General features: G+C 59.3%; 1 protein-coding gene across 1 annotated transcript; it reads left to right on the top strand.

The window, feature by feature from the left end:
• The first annotated feature begins 240 nt into the window (after positions 1 to 240).
• Positions 241 to 18839, top strand: PADI6 (peptidyl arginine deiminase 6). Its single transcript, XM_077896485.1, has 16 exons — positions 241 to 350; positions 1121 to 1304; positions 3019 to 3091; positions 3507 to 3574; positions 4039 to 4153; positions 4960 to 5085; positions 9216 to 9394; positions 9511 to 9614; positions 12458 to 12569; positions 13821 to 13928; positions 14141 to 14295; positions 14839 to 14995; positions 15105 to 15228; positions 16342 to 16412; positions 17433 to 17594; positions 18438 to 18839. The coding sequence occupies exons 1-16, from the start codon at positions 259 to 261 to the stop codon at positions 18681 to 18683; spliced, it is 2076 nt and encodes a 691-aa protein (XP_077752611.1). The 5' UTR covers positions 241 to 258; the 3' UTR covers positions 18684 to 18839.
• Positions 18840 to 18882: the final 43 nt, after the last annotated feature.

Here is an 18882-nt window from a genome sequence, read left to right as displayed (position 1 = left end):
AGCTAGCTGATGGATTAGCGCTGGCCGGGCTCCGACCCCACCTGCTCCTCTGCGCCACCTCCCACCCCAGCAAGTCTCCTTGGGGAAAATCAGTCACACCTGGGCAACTGCCGAAGTGTCCTTAACAAGGGGCGGGCTGGGGAGGCCCTGAGCCCATAAGAGAGGAGGGGTCGGGGGAGAGTGGGGTTATTTGAGGCTGCTGTGCTGACCTCGGGTTGTCGTGTAGGTCTGAGGGTAGTCGGCTTGGAGAGCTGTGCCATGTCTTTCCAGAGCATCATCCACCTGTCCCTGGACAGCCCTGTCCGTGCCCTGTGTGTGCTGGGCATGGAAATCTGCTTGGATGTCAATGGGTAAGGAGCTGGGGGCTCTGCTGGGGTTGCCTGGGGGACAGGTGTGCACAGGGACGCCGGTGCCTGACTCCCATACTGGGGTTGCCCCTAAACTATGTGGGGGCCGAGGTCACCTCCTTTCTCTGCAGCTTTGGCTCCTGCCTCACCTCGAGGAGTGTGGCTTGGGTGTCTAAGGACCTCCCAGTCCCAATACTGCAAAATCCTGACCCAAGTCCCCTAAATCCTGCCTCTGCCCGATATGGGCTGTGGGACCTCAGAGAAACCAGGGCCTTGCCCGTTCTGTTCCCTTACTGGTGAAAGTGGCATGAGGCTGGCTCTCTAGGAGGCCATGAGGATTAAGGGGGGGGTGTTCTATAAGTTGGAGCCTTGGGTGGGGGGTGACTCGCTCCTGAGAGCTCCAGTCTTCCCCGGGGTCACAGTATGGACCTCCCAAGACCCGGGTCCCTATAGGGGTCCCTATAAGGGTCCCTTCTGGCTCAAACAGCTCCTCTCTTCATGGGCTTACAAATAAGATGTAGCCTTGGTGACTTCTGGAGCCTGGGTGGGAGGGTGGGGTCTGGGCTAGAGCTGGTGGGAGGGAGGCTACGGGGCCCTTGGAGTGGGGGAAGGTAGGAGGGGGGCTCAGGTCTGTGAGGACCATGAGGCTGCCCTGAGCACCCACCTTTGGCTCAGCGCCCTAAGGAGAAAGAGGATAAGGAGCCGGCTGTGCTGTGGGCTGAGGAGGGAGGCTCTTGTGCCCTAAAGTCTCCTCGTCTCGTCGGGCCGACCAGGTGCGCCCCGGAGAGGTGTGAGGCGGTTACCATCAGCAGCTCCCCGGGGGTCTCGGTTGACCTCCACGGCACGCTCCCGGGGACGGGCCAGGAGGGGACGGCCGTGACCCGGTGGCCTCTGTCAAATCCCACGGACGTGCTGGTGAAGATGACCTGCCCCAGCTCCGCCAACGACGCGGACCAGGTGCGCTGGGGCGGGGCCACCTCGGGGGGCGGCCTCCTGACGCTGGGGTGTCCTGGGCCCGGAGCCCAGGAGAGGGGGTGCCCGGCCCCCTGCTGACCCGGATGCAAGCTCAAGCACACCTGTCTCCTCCCCACCTCCTGACCGCACCGGGCTGGCTTCCCAACAAGCCGCTTTTAAAGTCTGGCTCCAAGGTTTTAGCGGCAAAACGCAGATGGGCTTTTTGACTAAGGCTGGTCCTTGGGGGTGTGGAGATCTTATTTTTTAAAGATTTTATGTATTCATGAGAGAGAGGCAGAGACACAGGCAGAGGGCGAAGCAGGCTCCTCACCGGGAGCCCCATGTGGGACCCGATCCCAGGACCCCGGGATCACGCCCTGAGCCCAAGGCGGACGCTCAGCCACTGAGCCCCCCCAGGTGCCCTTCATTATTTTTCTATTTTGGGGGGTGGAGATTTTAATGAGACTTAAGAGCTAACGTGTATCGAAGGCTGTGCGCTGGCTATCTGGAGGTCAGGAGGTCTGCCTTCCCTCCGCTTACACACAAGGAAACTGAGGCACAGAATGACCTCTCCCCAGCCTGAATGACGTGACTAGAGTGGGGCAGATCAAGGACTGGAGCCCAGGGCCGTGTTCTTTCTCCTGGGCAAGCCGTCTCCCAAAGGGCACCGTTGGTGGCGGGAGGCTGAGCTTGTGAGGCGGGCTCCGCTTGGTGGTGGCGGCTCTGTGGCGGCGGCTGACGGCCCGTGCAGGGTGATTGGAACCACTGGGGACTTTGAAACACTCGCCACCCAGGCCACAGCCCCTGCCAATTACGCCAGCCTCTGGGTGGGCCCCTGGCTTCTGTGGCTCATAGCCCCCACCAGGTGCCCCCAATGTGAAGTGGGGGCGAGGACTAGGGCACGCGGTCTGCAGAACTTGCTGGAATGGTCGGCTGGCGCTCTGTGCCCAGCGCAGGGCCTCCCTCGGCGGCAGGCAGCACACTTAAGCCCTGCGTAGCTCACAGGTAGGATTCACGGCTGTGAGGTGTCCTGGCTGAGCCCGGAGGACCTGAGCAGTGTTCTCTGCCCGGGGCTCAGCCTCCAGCACCGTCAGGAGGCGTCTAGGGAGACCCTGGACTTTAGAGGACAGAAGCTTCCAGTTGGAAGCAGGTGGTGGGTCACATGGCCCCACGTACTGGTTAGCTCTCTGGTCCGTGATGAGGGCTTGGTGGGCCGGGCCCGTGGCTGAAGCGCAGGTGTTTGTCTCAAGTACAAAGGCCCTTCTGGAAGCAGTTTGGTGCAGGACGCAGGAAAGACTTACTCTGGTTCCAGGCCCCACCCCAGGTGTCCTATCTTTGATTGAGTAATCAGCTGAACACTCAGAAGCACCCCTGCTTCCCCGCTGCCCATCTCCAGGCAACAGGTGCGACCCCAGGAGGGCGGGGGTAGGGCGAGGAGGATGTCCAGCATGGCCTAAATCTCGACCTCCGGGGCCAGGCAGCCTGGATCTCCCATCTCGTGCCACCCCTTTCTGGTTGAATGACGTAGGGCAGGTGCCTTGGTGTCTCCCCTTGGGGTGGAGCCTCGGGTGGGCTGTGGCCAGGCCCGCCCCTGGAGGACCCTGCCCCACTCGGGCAGACCTCAGAAGCTCCGAGGCTGGAACGTGAGACCGACGTCAAATGGCCGGACGTGGGTACGAAGCCTCCGCTCCACCGGTTCTGGGCTCTCTCTCCACAGGTTCTGGTCTCCTACTATCTGCCCGATGAGGACGCCCCCGTGGCCACGGCCGTGCTCCGCCTCACCGGGATTGGTGAGTGGGCTCCCACCCCGGGGCGAGGGGCAGGCATCGCAGCAGCAAGAGGGTCTGTGGGGCTCTTCCCGCAATAGGCTGCCTCCCGTGGGTCCTGGATGGACCATCCCTTCCCGGCCGCCCTCCTCACCCTGACCTGGTCCCTGCGGGCAGCATGGGACCTTCCCCGCGACCCCGCCATCTACCCACCTACTCTCGGCCCCACCTGCACTGTTTCTGTTACAACTGGGGTGAGTCTGGTGCAAGGTTAACCTTCTCAGGTCCTTTCCCCTCTCAGAAACCTCCTTCGACAGCTTACCTCATGCCCCCAAGACTGGGCATCCCTGATCCAGCCTTGGGCAGCGCTGGCCTTACCTGCCGCTGCGAGGCTCCATCCAGCAGGTCTGGGTGGCGGAGACTTTCCCTCTTGTTTCAGTGGTCTCCCTGGACGTGGACATCTACCGCAGTGGGCAGGTGGAGATAGCGAGTGACAAGCAGGCCAAGGTGAGGCGGCCCGGGGAAGGGCGCGGGTTCACACTGTCTGGATCCTGTAGTGTCTTTGATGTCAAATTGCTCCACTACAATCAGAATGGATGAAGTCCATGTCTAGCTCCTTAAAAACACATCTATCTGATGGTAGGTCCCCATTTTGGCCTGGTCGTACATGCTCGACCAGAACAGGCCCCCTAGGTGGGACAGATCTCTCCCTTATACCTCTGTCCCTGCTTCCCCGGCACTGAAACCAGGTGGGGAGCTGCAACCTGCACCCAGCTTCTTCCCTCCCGCTAGACCCACTCCCTGGGTGCCCCACTCCACTGGCACTGCCTTCTCCTATTAGGTGTCGAGTTGGCAAGGAGGTCCCTGTCACCCTGGAGAAAGCCTTAGCTCTGCTCCCGATGTGGGGTGGCCTCTGGAAAGCAGGATTTATCTGGCTGCTTCCTGAATCCACTCTCCTGTCGTCTTTGCAGAAAAACTGGGTCTGGGGTCCTAGTGGTTGGGGTGCCATCCTGCTTGTGAACTGCAGCCCTGCCGACAAGGGCCAGATCATAGACCAGAAGACCACCAAGGTGTTCTTTCCAGAGGGTAAGAACTGGCCACTGTCCTGGGACTGTTGCCACCTTTTCTTGCTGGGGTCCGCCTCTCCCGGGGCTTTGCTGCCGCCCCCCTCGGTGCACACGGATCCCAGGCGGAGGCCCACCCTCTGCGCCCACAACCCCTCATCAGAGGCTTGGAGCTTGTAACCAGGAAGAAAGCGGCCCCATGGCAGCAGTGTGGGCCCTGAGGGCGGACAACAAACTACTTCCTGTCTCTGGACTTGAGCGTGTCCACTTACCGGGTCTCGCTTTGCCATCTGTACAATGGGGATGATCCAGCTGGCTTCACTAAGCAGTTGAGAAGACTAAGCACGAGGAGGATGCGAGCATCTTCCTAAAAACCCCCTCGTGACCTGGGCTGGGAACCCCGACCTGTCTTGGGCAAGAGCAGTGTTGGATCTGGTCCTCATTTGTGGTTGGGACCCAGGTTTCAGGCCTTACAGCAGGAGGGGCTGCCCTGGCTCACACCAAGGCTGGAGGGGGACCCTCCCTGAGCTGACCGTGCCAGGCCCCGTTCCCTGTGTTTGGGGGTGGGGGCCAGGTGCTCTCCCAGGCCGTATGGGGCAAATGCTGACCTGACTCCAAGCAGACCCCAGAGATGGCAAGTTGTCTGTGGCCAAGTGGGGCAGCGAGCCACAGACACCTGTTGCTGCAGACACCTGTTGCGGGGCTGGGCCAGGGCAGAGACGGGGTGGGAGGTCCCCAGTGCCCCCACATACAAGCCCCAGCCCTCGCCCTACAGCTCCTCCCTCCACCTCTGGAGGCGCCTAAACCTTCACCTTGTCTCTTGTCCAGAAATAAAGAGCCTGTCCCAGATGACCCTGAACGTTCAAGGGCCCGGCGCCACTTTAAAGAAATACCGGCTGGTTCTCCACACCTCCGAGGAAGAGGCGAGGAAAGCCCGAGTCTATCGGCCCCAAAGTGAGTGTTCTTGGTGCCAGCTCCCGCTTGACCTGCTCTCCCAACGCACCAGGGGCCGGTAGTGGCCACATCGCTCCTGGCGGCAGGGACCCCGTCAAAGGCCACCTGGGGCTGCAGGTCGGGGCCTGGTGTGGCCACACTTGCGTCCCTGGGACTCTCTGGCTGCCACCTCCACGGACTAAGCCGAGACCTGCGGGTGAGTGGCTGTGCCTCTAAGCCACTTTCCCCAATAGCGACCGTAGCAGTGGTGTAGTGGCGGCCCATCCTGCGGGATTCCCGTGGCTGGGGGAGAGGAAACCCATGCTGGCTGGAAGCTGTTGCCTCCTACGCATCAGCCAGGCTCTTCTGCAAGTTGCTCCTGCCAGAAGGGGCCATCTCGCTCCTGTACCAAGACCCCGCCGTATTGTTTCCAGAACTCGGAGGCCAAGGAGCGGAGTGGCAGCTTGGCGCTGGCATGTCCGTCTCCGGCATCGCACCACCCCCTGCCCATCCCATCTGTAGCTCTGTCAACCTGAGAGACAGGTGGCGTGTTCACCTTCTACAGATAAAGCCACAAAGGCTGTTGGTTTAGAAAGTGGAGGTCGGCGTGTCCAGCAAAACATCCCTGAACGAACAGGCTTTTTGTTTTGTTTCTGACGCATCTAACCAGGTGTAGGATTCAGTGCCTTCTCTCAAAAGCCAAGTCCAGCTTTGGCTGGGCGACTGGGGAGTGCTCGGCTATGGCGTGCCCATCTCGCCATCTCCTGCACCGGAGAGCATGCCTCAGCTGCTTCCCTGCCGTGCTCAGCCTGCTAGCTTGTCTTCTCCGTCTCTTCTGCAGATCACGGCTGAACTTGGGAGTGAGGCAGCCCACGCTGGTCGTATGTGGGCTGGGAGTGAGCCTTAACCGAGGGGTCTAAGCCGGGTTCAGGCCCCGAGGAGGCTCTGGCCCAGTGTGACCCACTGTGTACAGACAACAGAAGCCGTGACATGTGTAGCTTGCTGAAGATGTTGTGCTTCATCACCTGTACCAAGCTGTCAGGGTGGTTTTTTTTTTGTTTTGTTTTTTGTTTTTTCCTTTTTTCTTTTTTTCTTTTTTAAACAAAAACTTAAGGGCATCTGGCTAGGTCGGTAGAACGTGTGACTTGATCTCGGAGTCATGAGTTTGAGCTCCGTGTTGGGTGTAGAGATTACTTAAAAATAAAAACAGCTTAGGAATACAGGGCAACCGGATGCCAGGCTGGTGCAGTCAGTGGAGCATGTGACTGCTGATTGCAGGGCTGTGGGTTCGAGTCCCACGTTGGGGTTAGAGTTTTAATTCTTAAAAATGTTTAACTTCTACAACAGGGCAGGGATACACAGACGTTGTTTTCACAAGCCCTCCAGGTGATTCTGAAGCAGCCTAAAGGTTGAGAATCCCTGCTCTAAAAGTTACAGCAAAGATGACTAAGGGGAGATTCCAGAGAACTAGAAAGCCGGAGCAGAAGTTCTGGTACAAAGGAAAAGGAAGCCTTTCAGGAGGGCCGTGACTGACTGTAGCCAATGCTGTTGCTAGAAGAATCAAATCTATGGTAAAGTCTTGGTTTTTCTAAATGATGGTCATTTGTGAACTTGATGAGAGCAGTGGGGGTGGAAGCCACCGCGAAGCGAGCAGACGGAGATGCAGGTGGGAGGACTCTGCCGTAGAGGGAACCGTGTGGAGGTGGAGGAGGGGTGATGTCTGAAGCAGGAAGAGCACAGCACCCCTGCAGGTGGCCCGGATCTGGCGGGGGTGAGGAAGCACATCTAGAGCAGGAGCTACAGGAGACCATCCCACCCTGGGGACACGGGAAGCGGGTGCGCTAGCGGACAGCACGACCGTGGTGTTCCCGAGCAGGGTTGAGGGTGGCTCTGAGGCTTGGTCCCTGCTAAAGTGGGGTCGTTCAGCATGGTGGGTCCTCTGGCTGCTCGGATACAAGAGAGCCCTGCAGATGTGGCTTAACTGGAGTGGAGGCCTTGGTGTGGTAGCCGATGGTACGTGTGCCAGGGAGCAGGCGTAGCTGTGGCTCTTAGAATGTGCGTGCATGTGGGGTGGGGGGGTGAGATGGGTCAGCAGGGTGGGGGCTGGGGTTAAGCATCAGAGGTGGAGTGTACATGAGCTGAAAAGACGAGATGACGACAACCTGCTTGGAGGGGGTGTCGGGCCGTGAGCACGGAGTTTTGCGGCCGAGGTGGCGCAGAGCTGTAGCTCGTTGCAATGAGCTCAAAGTAGAGAGCTCATGGGTGGTCTACGGTGTGACAAGCAGTGACCACAATCGTGGTAGAGACGAGCCGGTGCTAGAACAGTCCATGGAGGACGGGGGCATTATCTGCTAGCATGTGCTTCCAAGGGACTAGGATTCTCGAGGGATGAAGAAGTGGGCTAGAGGTATGGAGGGTCAGACCCTGCGGTACACAGAAGGTAGGAGAAAAAAAGCACAGCTCCGACCCGTGTTTACTCTGTTCTGGGGCTCCAGCTCCAAGGGTAGGTTCACTGGCTGCTCTGCAAGCCTGCTAGGGACGGACAGTCATGGACAGTTCAGAGGTAGCGGAGCTGAGAGCTGAGTGGGAACAGGCATGAGGGCAGAAGAGCGTGTCTGGGGCCCAAGGTACTTTGCTCCCTCCGCACTCCTGTAACGGGGATGGCAGTCACAGCCTCTGCCCCCAAGGTGGGGAGAAGGTGCATAGGAATCCACGGGTCTCCGCCGCAGTTCCCGGCACATAGTATGTGCACAACAAAACTTCAGCTGAGCTTAAACACCAGCAGCTAGAAGAGAAGCACCCCCTCCCCCAGTCAACGGCAGAAGAACTGAAGTGGCTGGGAAGGCCCGTGGCAGGCAGACCTGGGACCCCCTTGCCTCCCACCACTCCATGCCGAGTCAGCTTTGGGTGGAGCCCGGGGCCCTGGTGCAGTGGAAGGTGCTAGGCCTATGGTAGCAGCTTTTGGGGTGCCGAGTGGTGGCCAGCACAGGCCTGTCTGGGTAGCTGGGAACCCCACAGGGCTCCAAGTTACCTGCTGCGAACCTCTGCAGCCAGTTGAAAGGGCTGTGTCCCTGTGCTGAGCAGCTTCGGGGGCTCTGGTGGCAGATTCTATCTTGTCCGGCTTTTCTCCTTCGAGGCCTGGGTGCCTGTAAGGATTTCTGCAGAGTGACCGGGAGCTAGCAGCTGTCTGGACCCACAGCCCCACGCGGGCCACCACAGTGCGCTCCCCCAGAGCGAGGGGCCAGTGAACTGGAGCCGAGCCTGTGCCCGGAGGTGGCGGTGGCTGCAGCAGCCATCTGCTGGCACCTGCTGTGAGAGGACGCAGTGCCCAGATGGTCCGGGGCCTGGGTGGACCGAGGTAGACCTGGGATTTCCTACAGTTGGAGGCTGTCTAGAGGCTCTGAGTGGGAGCAGCTGCCATCAGGGTAGAGTGGCCACACCGGGAAGGAGTCAGAAGGCCGAAGGTGGTGGCAGGAAGGTCCGGTGGGGAAGCTCGGTGGCCTCGGGTCAGGACCTCCTCTGTGAACGGAGAACGAACCAATCTGGGACTGAATTAACTAGATACGACCACAGAGTGGGGTCACTTCTCTCTTCTGTGCGTGGTGTTGTATCTCACACCCCAAGGAGCGCTGGGCTCCGCACAGCTGAGGGGAACTTTCCTTGGCTTCTCAGGAAACGCTCCGAGGCCTGCCCTGTCCGACAGGCCATTCCCACGGACGCCTCCCTAGCGCTTACTCGGGCAGGCTCGGACTTTTCAGATGAGGCTGCCAAGCCGCCCCTTGTAGCTTCTCCCCTCTAAGGCTTTTTAGGATCTCCCCAAAGCTGGCCCAAGTGTAGATCCGCCTCCCTCGGGTCTTGCCCTGGCCTGAGGGCCGGGAAGGCGGGGATCTTCATCTGAACCCCTGTCCTCGATGTGGGATGGGTCTGGGAGCTGGGTCGCTGAGCCTTGGCCCCCGTTCGGGAACGAGCAGTGGATTGTCCACTAAGCCCTAAACACCGGAAACACAGGGACAGAAAGCCAGCTTGGCTCCTGTCCCCCGGGGGGCTTCCAGCCTGGCTTCTCCCCGGAGCAGGGAGCCGGCACCCCGAGCGTCCGGTGCGCAGGCAGGCACTGGGCTGCGCCGGCAGCTGGCAGGTCCCTCTGTCCCCAGGAGACAGCTCGAGCACCTTTGAGGTGCTGCTGGGGCCCGGCCAGTGCACCTACACGTTCGCCCCGCTGGAGAACAACCTGAAGGAAACCTTCTACGTGGAAGCCATCGAGTTCCCGTCTGCCGACTTCTCGGGCCTGATCTCCTACTCCGTCTCCCTGGTGGAAGAACCTCAGGACCCGGTAGGTCCCCAGGTAGACCAGCAGCCCGGGGCCCGCGTGGGAGGGGGAGAGTGTGGGGACGAGGGGGATGGGGAGGTGGAAGCAGCTCGCTGATGGGGCCGTGGGGGCCGTTGCAGTCCATTCCAGAGACCCTGGTGTACAAAGACACGGTAGTGTTTCGGGTGGCCCCCTGCGTCTTTATTCCCAGCACCCAGATGCCTCTGGAGGTCTATCTGTGCAGGTAAGAAACCCTCGGGCTGCCCCTGGGGTGGCATCTTCATCTTCGTGATGGAGGCTGGGCCCAAGCACGTCCAGTCCCAGCCCCTGGGAAAGAAGAAGTGTCAAAGTCGGGCAAAGCTGTCACTTGTCACTGCTGAGGTCTGGAAGTCTCCTGAACTACTTCTCAAGTGCTCACGGCCTGCAGAGGGCCACATCTGAGGGCAGGGAAGCCAGGACTGGCGTCTTAGCTAGGTGGCCACATCCCTATGGAGAAGGGGACAAAGGGCCCTGGCTGGTAAAACCCGCAGGAGACCATCAAGGGCCCTGTCTATACGATCGCTCCGACCATCTGGAAAACCGGGGCATAAGCAGAAGGCAGGAACCGGCTCAGCTGCTGCAACAGTGTGAGCCAGACACAGTAGTGGCTCAGGCCAGGGGGTGGGAGCACAGAGGTTAGATTCAGGGGTGCACTGAAGGTGGACCCTGCCCACCCCCTGACCCAGGTTTGCTGACACATGGGCTATAAGGAAACAAGACTGTCCCCTGGGCTTGGGGTCCACAGTAAGGTGAATGGTGATACCACTGCTGACATGGGTAGAGTCGGTGCTCTGGTCCTGGTGACTTAAAGCTGGGGGCATCCACTGGGTTTCTAAACTTCTGGAGCTCCGTGGACAGTTTGGAAGCTCCAGATGAGTCTGGGTGTCCCTGGCAGGTGGAGGACGTTCACAGCCACAGGCCTAGCCGTGCTCACGAGGAGTACTGTACCCAGGAAAGGCAGCTGGGCCGTGAGCTCTGGGGTGACCTGACGCTAGTCTGGGCAAGAATCTGGCAAAGGCAACCAAGAAGGCAGAGGAGGTTCGGTTAGAAACCAGGAGAGGGGGAGACTCAGCGGCAAAGGTGAGGGGCCAGCTGTGTGAAACCCCAAGAGAACGAGATGCCTGCTGGTTTTGGCAAGATAGGGGCCATGCACCATGCAGCAAGAAATCCTACGAGGTGGGTTTGGAAGCACTGAAGGACGAATGGGAAGGGAGTACTTTGCAAAACTCCAAAGAAATGGGAAGCGAGAAGGGGATATGAAGCCAAGGGAAGGCTGGTTTTTAAGGTAGAAAGCAAAGAACGATGCTAATGGAATGACCCAGCAGAGCAGGAAAAATCCGAGGGGAGGGGAGTGGCAGCTCCAGGAACCAGACTGGTAGGACGTGTCTACAGGTCCTGTCCGTAGGTACAAGGACTGCTCACTCGCAGCTTGGGAGGGAGAGCAGAGCGAAAGGACGAGGGATGTGCTAGGATGACAGCTGTCGGGGACTAGGACCAGTTCCCCTTGTCACCAGCGGCTCTTCTCCAGCTAGTCTCAGTAACTCGAGTTCTAGGGAAGAAACATGGAACTGGACTAACCAGGCTTGGGCTCTGCCAAGCGAGTCACCCCAAGTGCGCGGGCAAGCATAGAACTAGGACGACGATCCTAGGTTCCAGGCCAAGGGAAAGAGGAAGGCCAAGAAGCAGAAAGCCGGGGGGCCAGCAGCTGAGGACCAGAGGTCCCAGCGAAGGGGGAGCTGGGAGGGGGTGGAACCAGATGCCAGATGGAGAGCTTGGAGGAAGTGCAAGTGTCCCGAGCAGTGCCTCATGGCGAGGGGCAACGCTCCTTTTTCCAGGCCTGGTGGGGATAGAAGAAAGCTTAGCCCTTCCTCAGGAGAGGCCTTCCAGAAGGGACCCCAGAGGAAGGCCAGGCTTCAGACTAAAAAGTGAAAGCGCTCCAGGGATTTTGCTGATAAGATACCCAGACACCAGATCTTTCTACTTTGTCTTTTGTATCTGAAGATCAAAGCTCGCTCATAAGAGGCATCTGCTGAAAGCCTGGTCTTCTAAGACTCTCCCCTAGAGGGTGGCCTGCAGGCACAGCTTGACCCAGCGTGGCTGCCAGCCTGGGGCCACACGCCCTTCCCCCAGCACATGTCCTCAGACTGTTCCAGACCTGGTCAGCCTGGTCAGCTACCGGCAGCCTTGTCTGTTGACCAGAGAGATCGGTTCTTCAGGGCCACAGAATAATGATGGAAGTCTTGGACGTGGAACCAGACTAGAATCTCCATTTTGGCACTTCCCAACAGTGACCCCACTGGCATTCAGCTTGTGAGGATCTGTTTAAGATTTTATTCATTTATTCATGAGAGACCCACAGAGGCAGAGACACAGGCAGAGGGAGAAGCAGCCTCCCTGCAAGGAGCCTGATGCGGGACTTGATCCCGAGACTCCAGGATCACTCCCTGAGCCACCCAGGCGTCCCAAGGATCTGTTTATAAAATGAGTGGTCTTAATGTCTACCTCAAACATTACTGTTTATCCCCAACAAGGAACAGCTGTGCGTCCTGGTCCCACGTGGCTGTGCACGACAGCACTACGATCCCAGCGTCCAAGACCTACCTCCCCATCAACCACACAAACGTGGCAACCTTGTTGGCCTCCCATGGCGGGGGTGCTTGGCTGCTTGGCTTCTTGGGAGAAAACTATAGCTCCTTCCGGGTAGAAGTCTGCCCTCTGGGTAGACTGAGGTGTGGGAGAGCCTGGGGCGGGGCTGGGAGGCACACATGGGGAGGGACAGCAGGACAGGGACAAAGCAAGCTCTTGGGGATGGAAACTGGTAACCCTTGACCTGACTGCATGAGCTGGGTGCCGCTGAGTGAGACCCAATCGAGGAACCAGCTTGTGCTCCAGGAGGTGGGGGACAGCAGCTCTGCTTACCTCGGGGCTGGGGGCATAATCTCTCTTGCCCAGAAGGTGGTGTCCCTCCTTCCCCTGGGAGAGTGAGGCCATGACGGGGTGGAGGGAGCCTCGAGGGCCTCCCCACAGTTGGTGTCTCTCCTGTGGCAGAGAGCTGCAGGTCCAGGGTTTTGTGAACACGGTGATGGAGCTGAGCGAGAAGAGTAACAGCCAGGTGGCATCTGTCTATGAGGACCCCAACCGCCTGGGCAGGTGGCTCCAGGTAAACCCACCTGTTGGGGAGGGGCTGGGAGACTTGCATGTGGCATCTCAGACCAGCTTCATGTGACCACTCCACCTGCCCAGCAAAGCTCAGACTAACCAGAGGGGATCTGTTCCTAGGACTTTTAGCAAGGACTCAGATGGAATGACGTGCCCAAGTCCTAGCCACTAAGGGATAGCTTAGGGTCCAACTTCCTTCCATTCCACGATGTGTGTGTTCGAGACCACAGAACACCTAGGTGCTAACAGTCTGGTACCTTCACCCCCGGGCCGTCGGAGCAGGGCTACCCCTCCAGTGTCCAGCCTGACTGCTGGAGCCCTGAGGTCTGGTGCTCCCCTCTCCCCTGGTGGCTGAGTGAGGACTGTACACTGGCCACCATTCTACGTCCTGGAGGTAGAGGACAATGGGACAGATCGTGCTCCTATACTAGCAAGGACACAGGGCTCTAAGCACTGGGAAAGCAAGATGCCATAGTGAGTCTCTAGCCAGACTAGGCAGTTTGGGGTGGTCAGGAAAACCTTCAACTTCAGGAAACCCAGCTGGCCACGCAAAGATTGGGGGTAGGTGCTACATGAGATATTAGAGCTCTTCGGGTAGGAGCACAGCTGATGGGAAGACCCCGATGGGGTGGAGGGGGTGGGAGTGTGCTCGGAGGATCAGAAGAACGGAAGGGCTGTGTGGCCAGGTCAGAGCAGAAAGGCCAGAGGTAGGAAAGAGCCAGATCCTATACTAGAGACCTTTTTAAGTCAAGGTAAGGACTAGACACGAGTTCACAAGGTGGGATGATGTCGAAAGGGGAGAATTCAGAGTGAAATGTTCTGACTTAGGTTTTTAAAGAGCCCCCTCTGGCTGAGAACTAGAGAAGTGGCCTTAGGAAGGGGCAAGAGTCCGAGTGAACTGGTTGTAGGGGCCCCACAGCATCTGGCTTCAGGGAGGAGTCCACCTCCCACCTGAAGACGCTGAGGCTTGTGTGTGTGTGGACGGGGTGCAGACGCGAAGAGCGGGGAGGATCTAGGTGGCCCAGGTTTTAAACGTGATGCAGAGAAGGGTCTGGAAAAGCCCCCAAAGAAGGGGGGATGTCCGGCTGAGGTTCAAGGCCCAAGCAGGAGTTGGCAGATGGGGGTTCCTGGTGCCCCCCCGTCCCTTGGAGGCGGCCTGTGTGCAGGGAGTGTTGGGACTGGCAAGCCAGACCCGGGCAGGAAAGCAGCTGGTAGAGCAAGGGGACTCAACTCCTCCTCCTGTCTCCTCCAGGACGAGATGGCCTTCTGTTACACCCAGGCGCCCCACAAGACGCTCTCCTTGGTCCTGGACACCCCTCGGGTCCTCACGCTGGAAGACTTCCCCATGAAATACTCACTGGTGTGGGGCTCAGTGTGGCCGATCAGACCCCATCCCACCTGCCCAGAAGGGATAGGGGGGTGCCAAGCGGGGGAGGGCCCGAGGGGCCTCTGGGGGCAGGGGGTGTGGGACTCTGAGAGTCTGGATTAGCGATGAGCCTGGGGCTGAACACCCATCCTTCCTAACCTACCCCCCCCCCCCCCGCCCGCCCGCCCTGCTGCGTCGTCTTCCAGAGCCCCGGGGTTGGCTACGTGATCCAGTGCACCAAGGACCACAGGGTGGCCAGCATGGATTCCATTGGGAACCTGATGGTGTCCCCACCTGTCAAGGTGGAAGGGAAAGAGTACCCCCTAGGCAGGATCCTCATTGGCAGCTGCTTTTACCCCAGGTGAGGCAAGGGGCCAGGTGGTGGCCAACTGCCCTAACACTAAAGGGACCTGTTAACTCCTCTGGCTCCGCCTGACTTACACATGACTCAGCAGGTCATCTGCTCTGGATCATTCTCTAAACTGCTAAGAAAGGATTTTTGAGTCTTTGTCGTGGGAGATTATAGATAGAAAAAGCAGACACACGGCTCATCCTGTTGAGTGGCAATTCCAGGGTTTAGATCGGAGGGATGTTAAAGGTGAGTGGCCTAGTGGCCAGCAGGAGCTAATTTCTACGAGGTGTGTGGACTTCTGGGTGGTTATTAATCCAAAGCTAAGAGCTCCTTGCATCCCAGGGCTCAGAACTGATCTAGCTAGAACCCCTTGGCTTGGCCCTGAGTTGGGCCAGGGGAAGGGATTCTTAGCCACCCCCTCCTTTATGGACTGGGCACCTGGGCCCAAGGGTTAGAGCAGCCGGTTAGCTGAAGGGAGCCTGACCCCCGAGCAGGTGGCCGCCAACACACACCATGTCGGCTCAAGGGCTGTTTGTTCCGTCTTTCCCTTAGCAAGGAGGGCCGAGACATGAGCAAGGCCCTCCGGGACTTCCTCTACGCCCAGCGAGTCCAGGCCCCGGTGGAGCTCTTCTCGGACTGGCTGATGGTGGGCCACATGGATGAGTTCATGTGCTTCATCCCCACACAGGACAAGAGTGAGGGTGAAAAGGTCTGGAGGGGGTGGGGGGGTGGGGGAGAGGGAGGGTGTCTCCCACCTTTTCAAACTCCTTAGAAGCTTCTGGCGGGGAAGCTTGCATCTGACCCGAGCTGTTCCCCAGGGCTTCCGGCTGCTACTGGCCAGCCCCAGCTCCTGCTACAGACTGTTCGAGGAGAAACAGAAGGAGGGCTACGGGGACATGGCTCTGTTTGAAGAGGTCCGGGAGGACCAGCTCCTTTCTAACGGTGAGGAAAGCCCCCGGCGCTGGAGCAGAGGCCAGCTCCTCCTTTCCAGGGTGTCCTTGCTAGAGGGCTGCTTCTCCTTTATTCCTCCTGGTTCAAAGAATCCCAGGGAAGCATCAAAGCCTAACGTGTAGCACATGAGCACAGCTTGTTCTGGTTCGGGGCTATTCCAGCAGTGCTAGGGCCGCCCAGGCCAATCAGAAGTTCTGGGGTGGCAGAGAGGTGGCCGAGCGGATGAGAAGGAGGCTCTGTGGCGGGCAGCGGGGGGGAGGGGGGGTGCGACAAAACCAGGTGCTACCAACACTCACGTCTGTCTGCTCAGGAAATGTGGAGTCAGGTGCCTGGGCTTTGGGACTTCAGAGGTCCCCAGGTCACCCACGTGGAAAACCTAGGTGGACAGGCAAAGATTGGACGGCTGGCTGGGGCACAGTCATTCTGTTTGAAACTCCGTGGGTCCCCAGAGGGGGGCTGCTGGGAAGTTCTCTAGACCCATGCTACACAAAGTGCAGCTTCAGCGTCTCTGGGAAGCTTATTGGAAACACAATATTTCAGCCCCACGCCAGACCTGGTGAATCAACCTTTGGGGCGGGGCCCAGGAACCACATGGGTCCCAGAAGCACTTCCAGAAGGTGACATTTACTGAGCACGAACCAAGTATCACACCCCACATGCCAAAGACTGTGTGACGTCAGCTGGGGCCTGAGCTGGCCCCTGTCTCAAAGATGGAGCAACTGGAGGAATAAATAATCTAGTCAAGGTCCCCCGTAGAAGGTGGCTGGGTTGTTTGGGTCAAATGATGCACAGCACTGCCCAGGGGAGACGTGAGTGCAGGTAGGAGGCACCTGCTGACTCGTTCCAGGCTGCTTCCCCTCCTACCAGGGCCAGAGAGGCAGGTGGCAGTGAAAGTCTTCCCTGGGGTCTAATAAGAGCCCTGATGTATGTCAGTCCCCAGATGTGACAGGTGACCTGAGTAGGTCACTGGAGACTAGCCAGGTCGCCCATCAGACAGAGGAGCAACAATACACCCAGTGGGCTGTGCCCTGGGGGGTCAGCCTGGCCCCGGGTGGCCCCACTCCCTGGCCTTACTGCCCTCCCACCCTCTCCTTTTCCCTACAGGGCGGCAGGCCAACACCATCAATCAGCTTCTGGCTGACAAAAACATGAGAAAGCAGAATGACTACGTAGAGGTAGGGGCCAAGGGTGTGAGGGACCTTCCCCAAAGGAGTGGGGGGAGGAAGTCCTAATTGGCAAGGGCTCTAGCCCAGGCATCATGACAGCTCCGAGATCCCCGAGCTCAGTCCCCGAAGCACAGGAGGATAGTGAGGCTTAGCGCCCAGGTGTGAGCCTAACTGTGGGGAGAACTGGGAGTGATCCCAAGCTGAGCCCCAAAGACAGGCGCTCTGTGTCCCTCAAGTTGCCTGATGTTGGACCAGAAAACAGAGGGCCCCTCTCCCGCCACTCCCCCCCAAGAAGCTCCAAGTGCAAGCATCGTCCAGATGCTTCCTGAAGTGGCCCACGAGCTGTGTTCGGGGCCAGCCAGCACCTCGGGCCTCACCCCGTGAACCACTGGCTGGGAGCAGAGTTGTTCCCAGAAGAGATCCTCCAACTTCCGGGGAAGAAGCGGAAGTCTGGAAAAGGGCAAGGACTTGTCCAAGGTCATGGGGTCAGCACAAACAGCTTTGCTGACGGGGACCTTTAGGGCTCCAAGCTGAGGGGGGTGTGCTGTGCCTCGGTGTCAGGGCGGTGCTGACCTTTGCTGAACAGGGATGGCCTCTGGGTACAGCAGGGTGGGTGCTGGCCAGGTATGGGGTCAATTTAGCACCTCAGCCCCGGTGACTCCTGAGGGTGGAGGTCGTGAGCCCTTTGTCAAGACCCGGGAAATAGGTGGTCCGAGCAGGAGCATGCCCCAAGGTGTGGGGGCAACTGCTCACGTCCCTAAGGAAGGAAGCAGGGTGCCTCCTGAGGACTCCTCCCACTCTGGCCCTCCACCCTGGCCAGGCTCAAGGGCCAAACGACGCCCACGCTGCAGCGGCACCAAACTGGCTGCTGCCCGCACAGACCAGCTGTGAGGTCCCGGCCTCTCGTGAGCCCCGCTCCCCCTGGACAGACCGTGTGTGCGTTATCAGAGGGCAGGCTGCCCGTCTGCGGGGAGTGATGGAGGCGGTCGCCCCCCGGGCTCCACCGACTCCCATCTCCCCGCCCCGCAGAAGTGCATCAACCTGAACCGCGACATCCTGAAGAAGGAGCTGGGCCTGGTTGAGAGGGACATCATCGACATCCCGCAGCTCTTCTGCCTGGAGCAGCTGACCAACGTGCCCTCCAGCGAGCAGACCGGCAAGTTCTTCGCGAGGCCCTACTTCCCTGACCTGGTGAGGCGCGCAGGGGTGGCGCGGGGGGCTGCTGTGCCAACCCTGGCTGGTCTCTGGACCTCCATGATACTGGGCTTGAGGCTCGGGCATAGCAGGCAGGAGTGCTCTGGGAGGAGGGGAGATGGAAGCTTCTCTCCCTCCCAGGGAGGGGAACACTGCTACAGGGCACAGGCCAGCAGGTGCCAGGCTGGGTGACTAGCCCCAGGCCCTGGGCTCATCCCAACCTCGAGGGAATGCTGTGGGCCCACCTCATGGATGGGGGCGCTGCTTACCCTCTTCTGAGTCCCAGGGACACAGGCCCTGCAGCATTGGTCACATATAGGTGGCTTTTAATTCTAGGAGGCCAGGGGGCCCTCTGGGCACGACACAGGCCCTGGGAGCCCACGTGCGTAGCAGTGGGGGAAACGTCTTTGAGGAAGTAGAGGCTGGAATTGAGAAATGGATGGAGATCAACCGACAGCTGGGGGGGGGGGGGGTCACCCCAGGAGAGGCACCTGGGTTACAGTGTAAAAGAAACTTCCTGTCCAGAGCAAGAGAAGAGCAGTAGAACAAGGGACCCCAGAAGTCTGCAGAGCCAGACCTTGGCCCAACAGGATTTCAGTGTTGCTGAAACAGGTCCGAGCCAGGGGAAGGTTAAGCAAAAGTGAGCTGGATCTTGCTGCGGTTGACTGGTGGTGTCTGCAGGGACAGTCTAGAGAAACTGCTTGCGGCCAAGCCTGAACACAGCCTGCGCTTCCCCTTGGGTCGGACCCAATGGCACCGAGAGGAGGGACGGGGTGGGGTGAGGAGGCCGTCTTCCATGGCTCTGACCCCTACCTCGGCCTTGCCCATCCTGTGTGCCAGCTGCAGATGATTGTGATGGGCAAGAATCTGGGCATCCCCAAGCCTTTTGGGCCCCAGATCAAGGGTACCTGCTGCCTGGAAGAAAAAATCTGCCAGTTGCTCGAGCCCCTGGGCTTCAAGTGCACCTTCATCGATGACTTTGACTGCTACCTGACCGAAATCGGGGATTTCTGTGCCTGTGCCAACATCCGCCGGGTGCCCTTTGCCTTCAAATGGTGGAGGATGGTGCCCGAGCCCCAGGCCTAGTGCCGCCAGTCCTGGCCCGGTACGAGCGGCCCACTGATCGCCACTCCGCAGCGTTCAGGTTCCCTGCCTCACCCTGTGTACCTGTCCCTGTGTCCTGAGGGTGGCAAATGCTGCCCGTGGGAACCTCCTCAAACGGCCTTCAGCCAAGAAGGGGTTACCGAGTGTCCATTAAAGTTCGAGCTGTTCTGAATGCATTTTG

The sequence above is a fragment of the Canis aureus genome, chromosome 5 (genome assembly GCF_053574225.1).
Source record: "Canis aureus isolate CA01 chromosome 5, VMU_Caureus_v.1.0, whole genome shotgun sequence".
In the NCBI taxonomy this organism is placed as follows: domain Eukaryota; kingdom Metazoa; phylum Chordata; class Mammalia; order Carnivora; family Canidae; genus Canis; species Canis aureus.
Note: the sequence above shows the minus strand (reverse complement) of the source record. Positions and strands in the feature narration are given on the sequence as shown.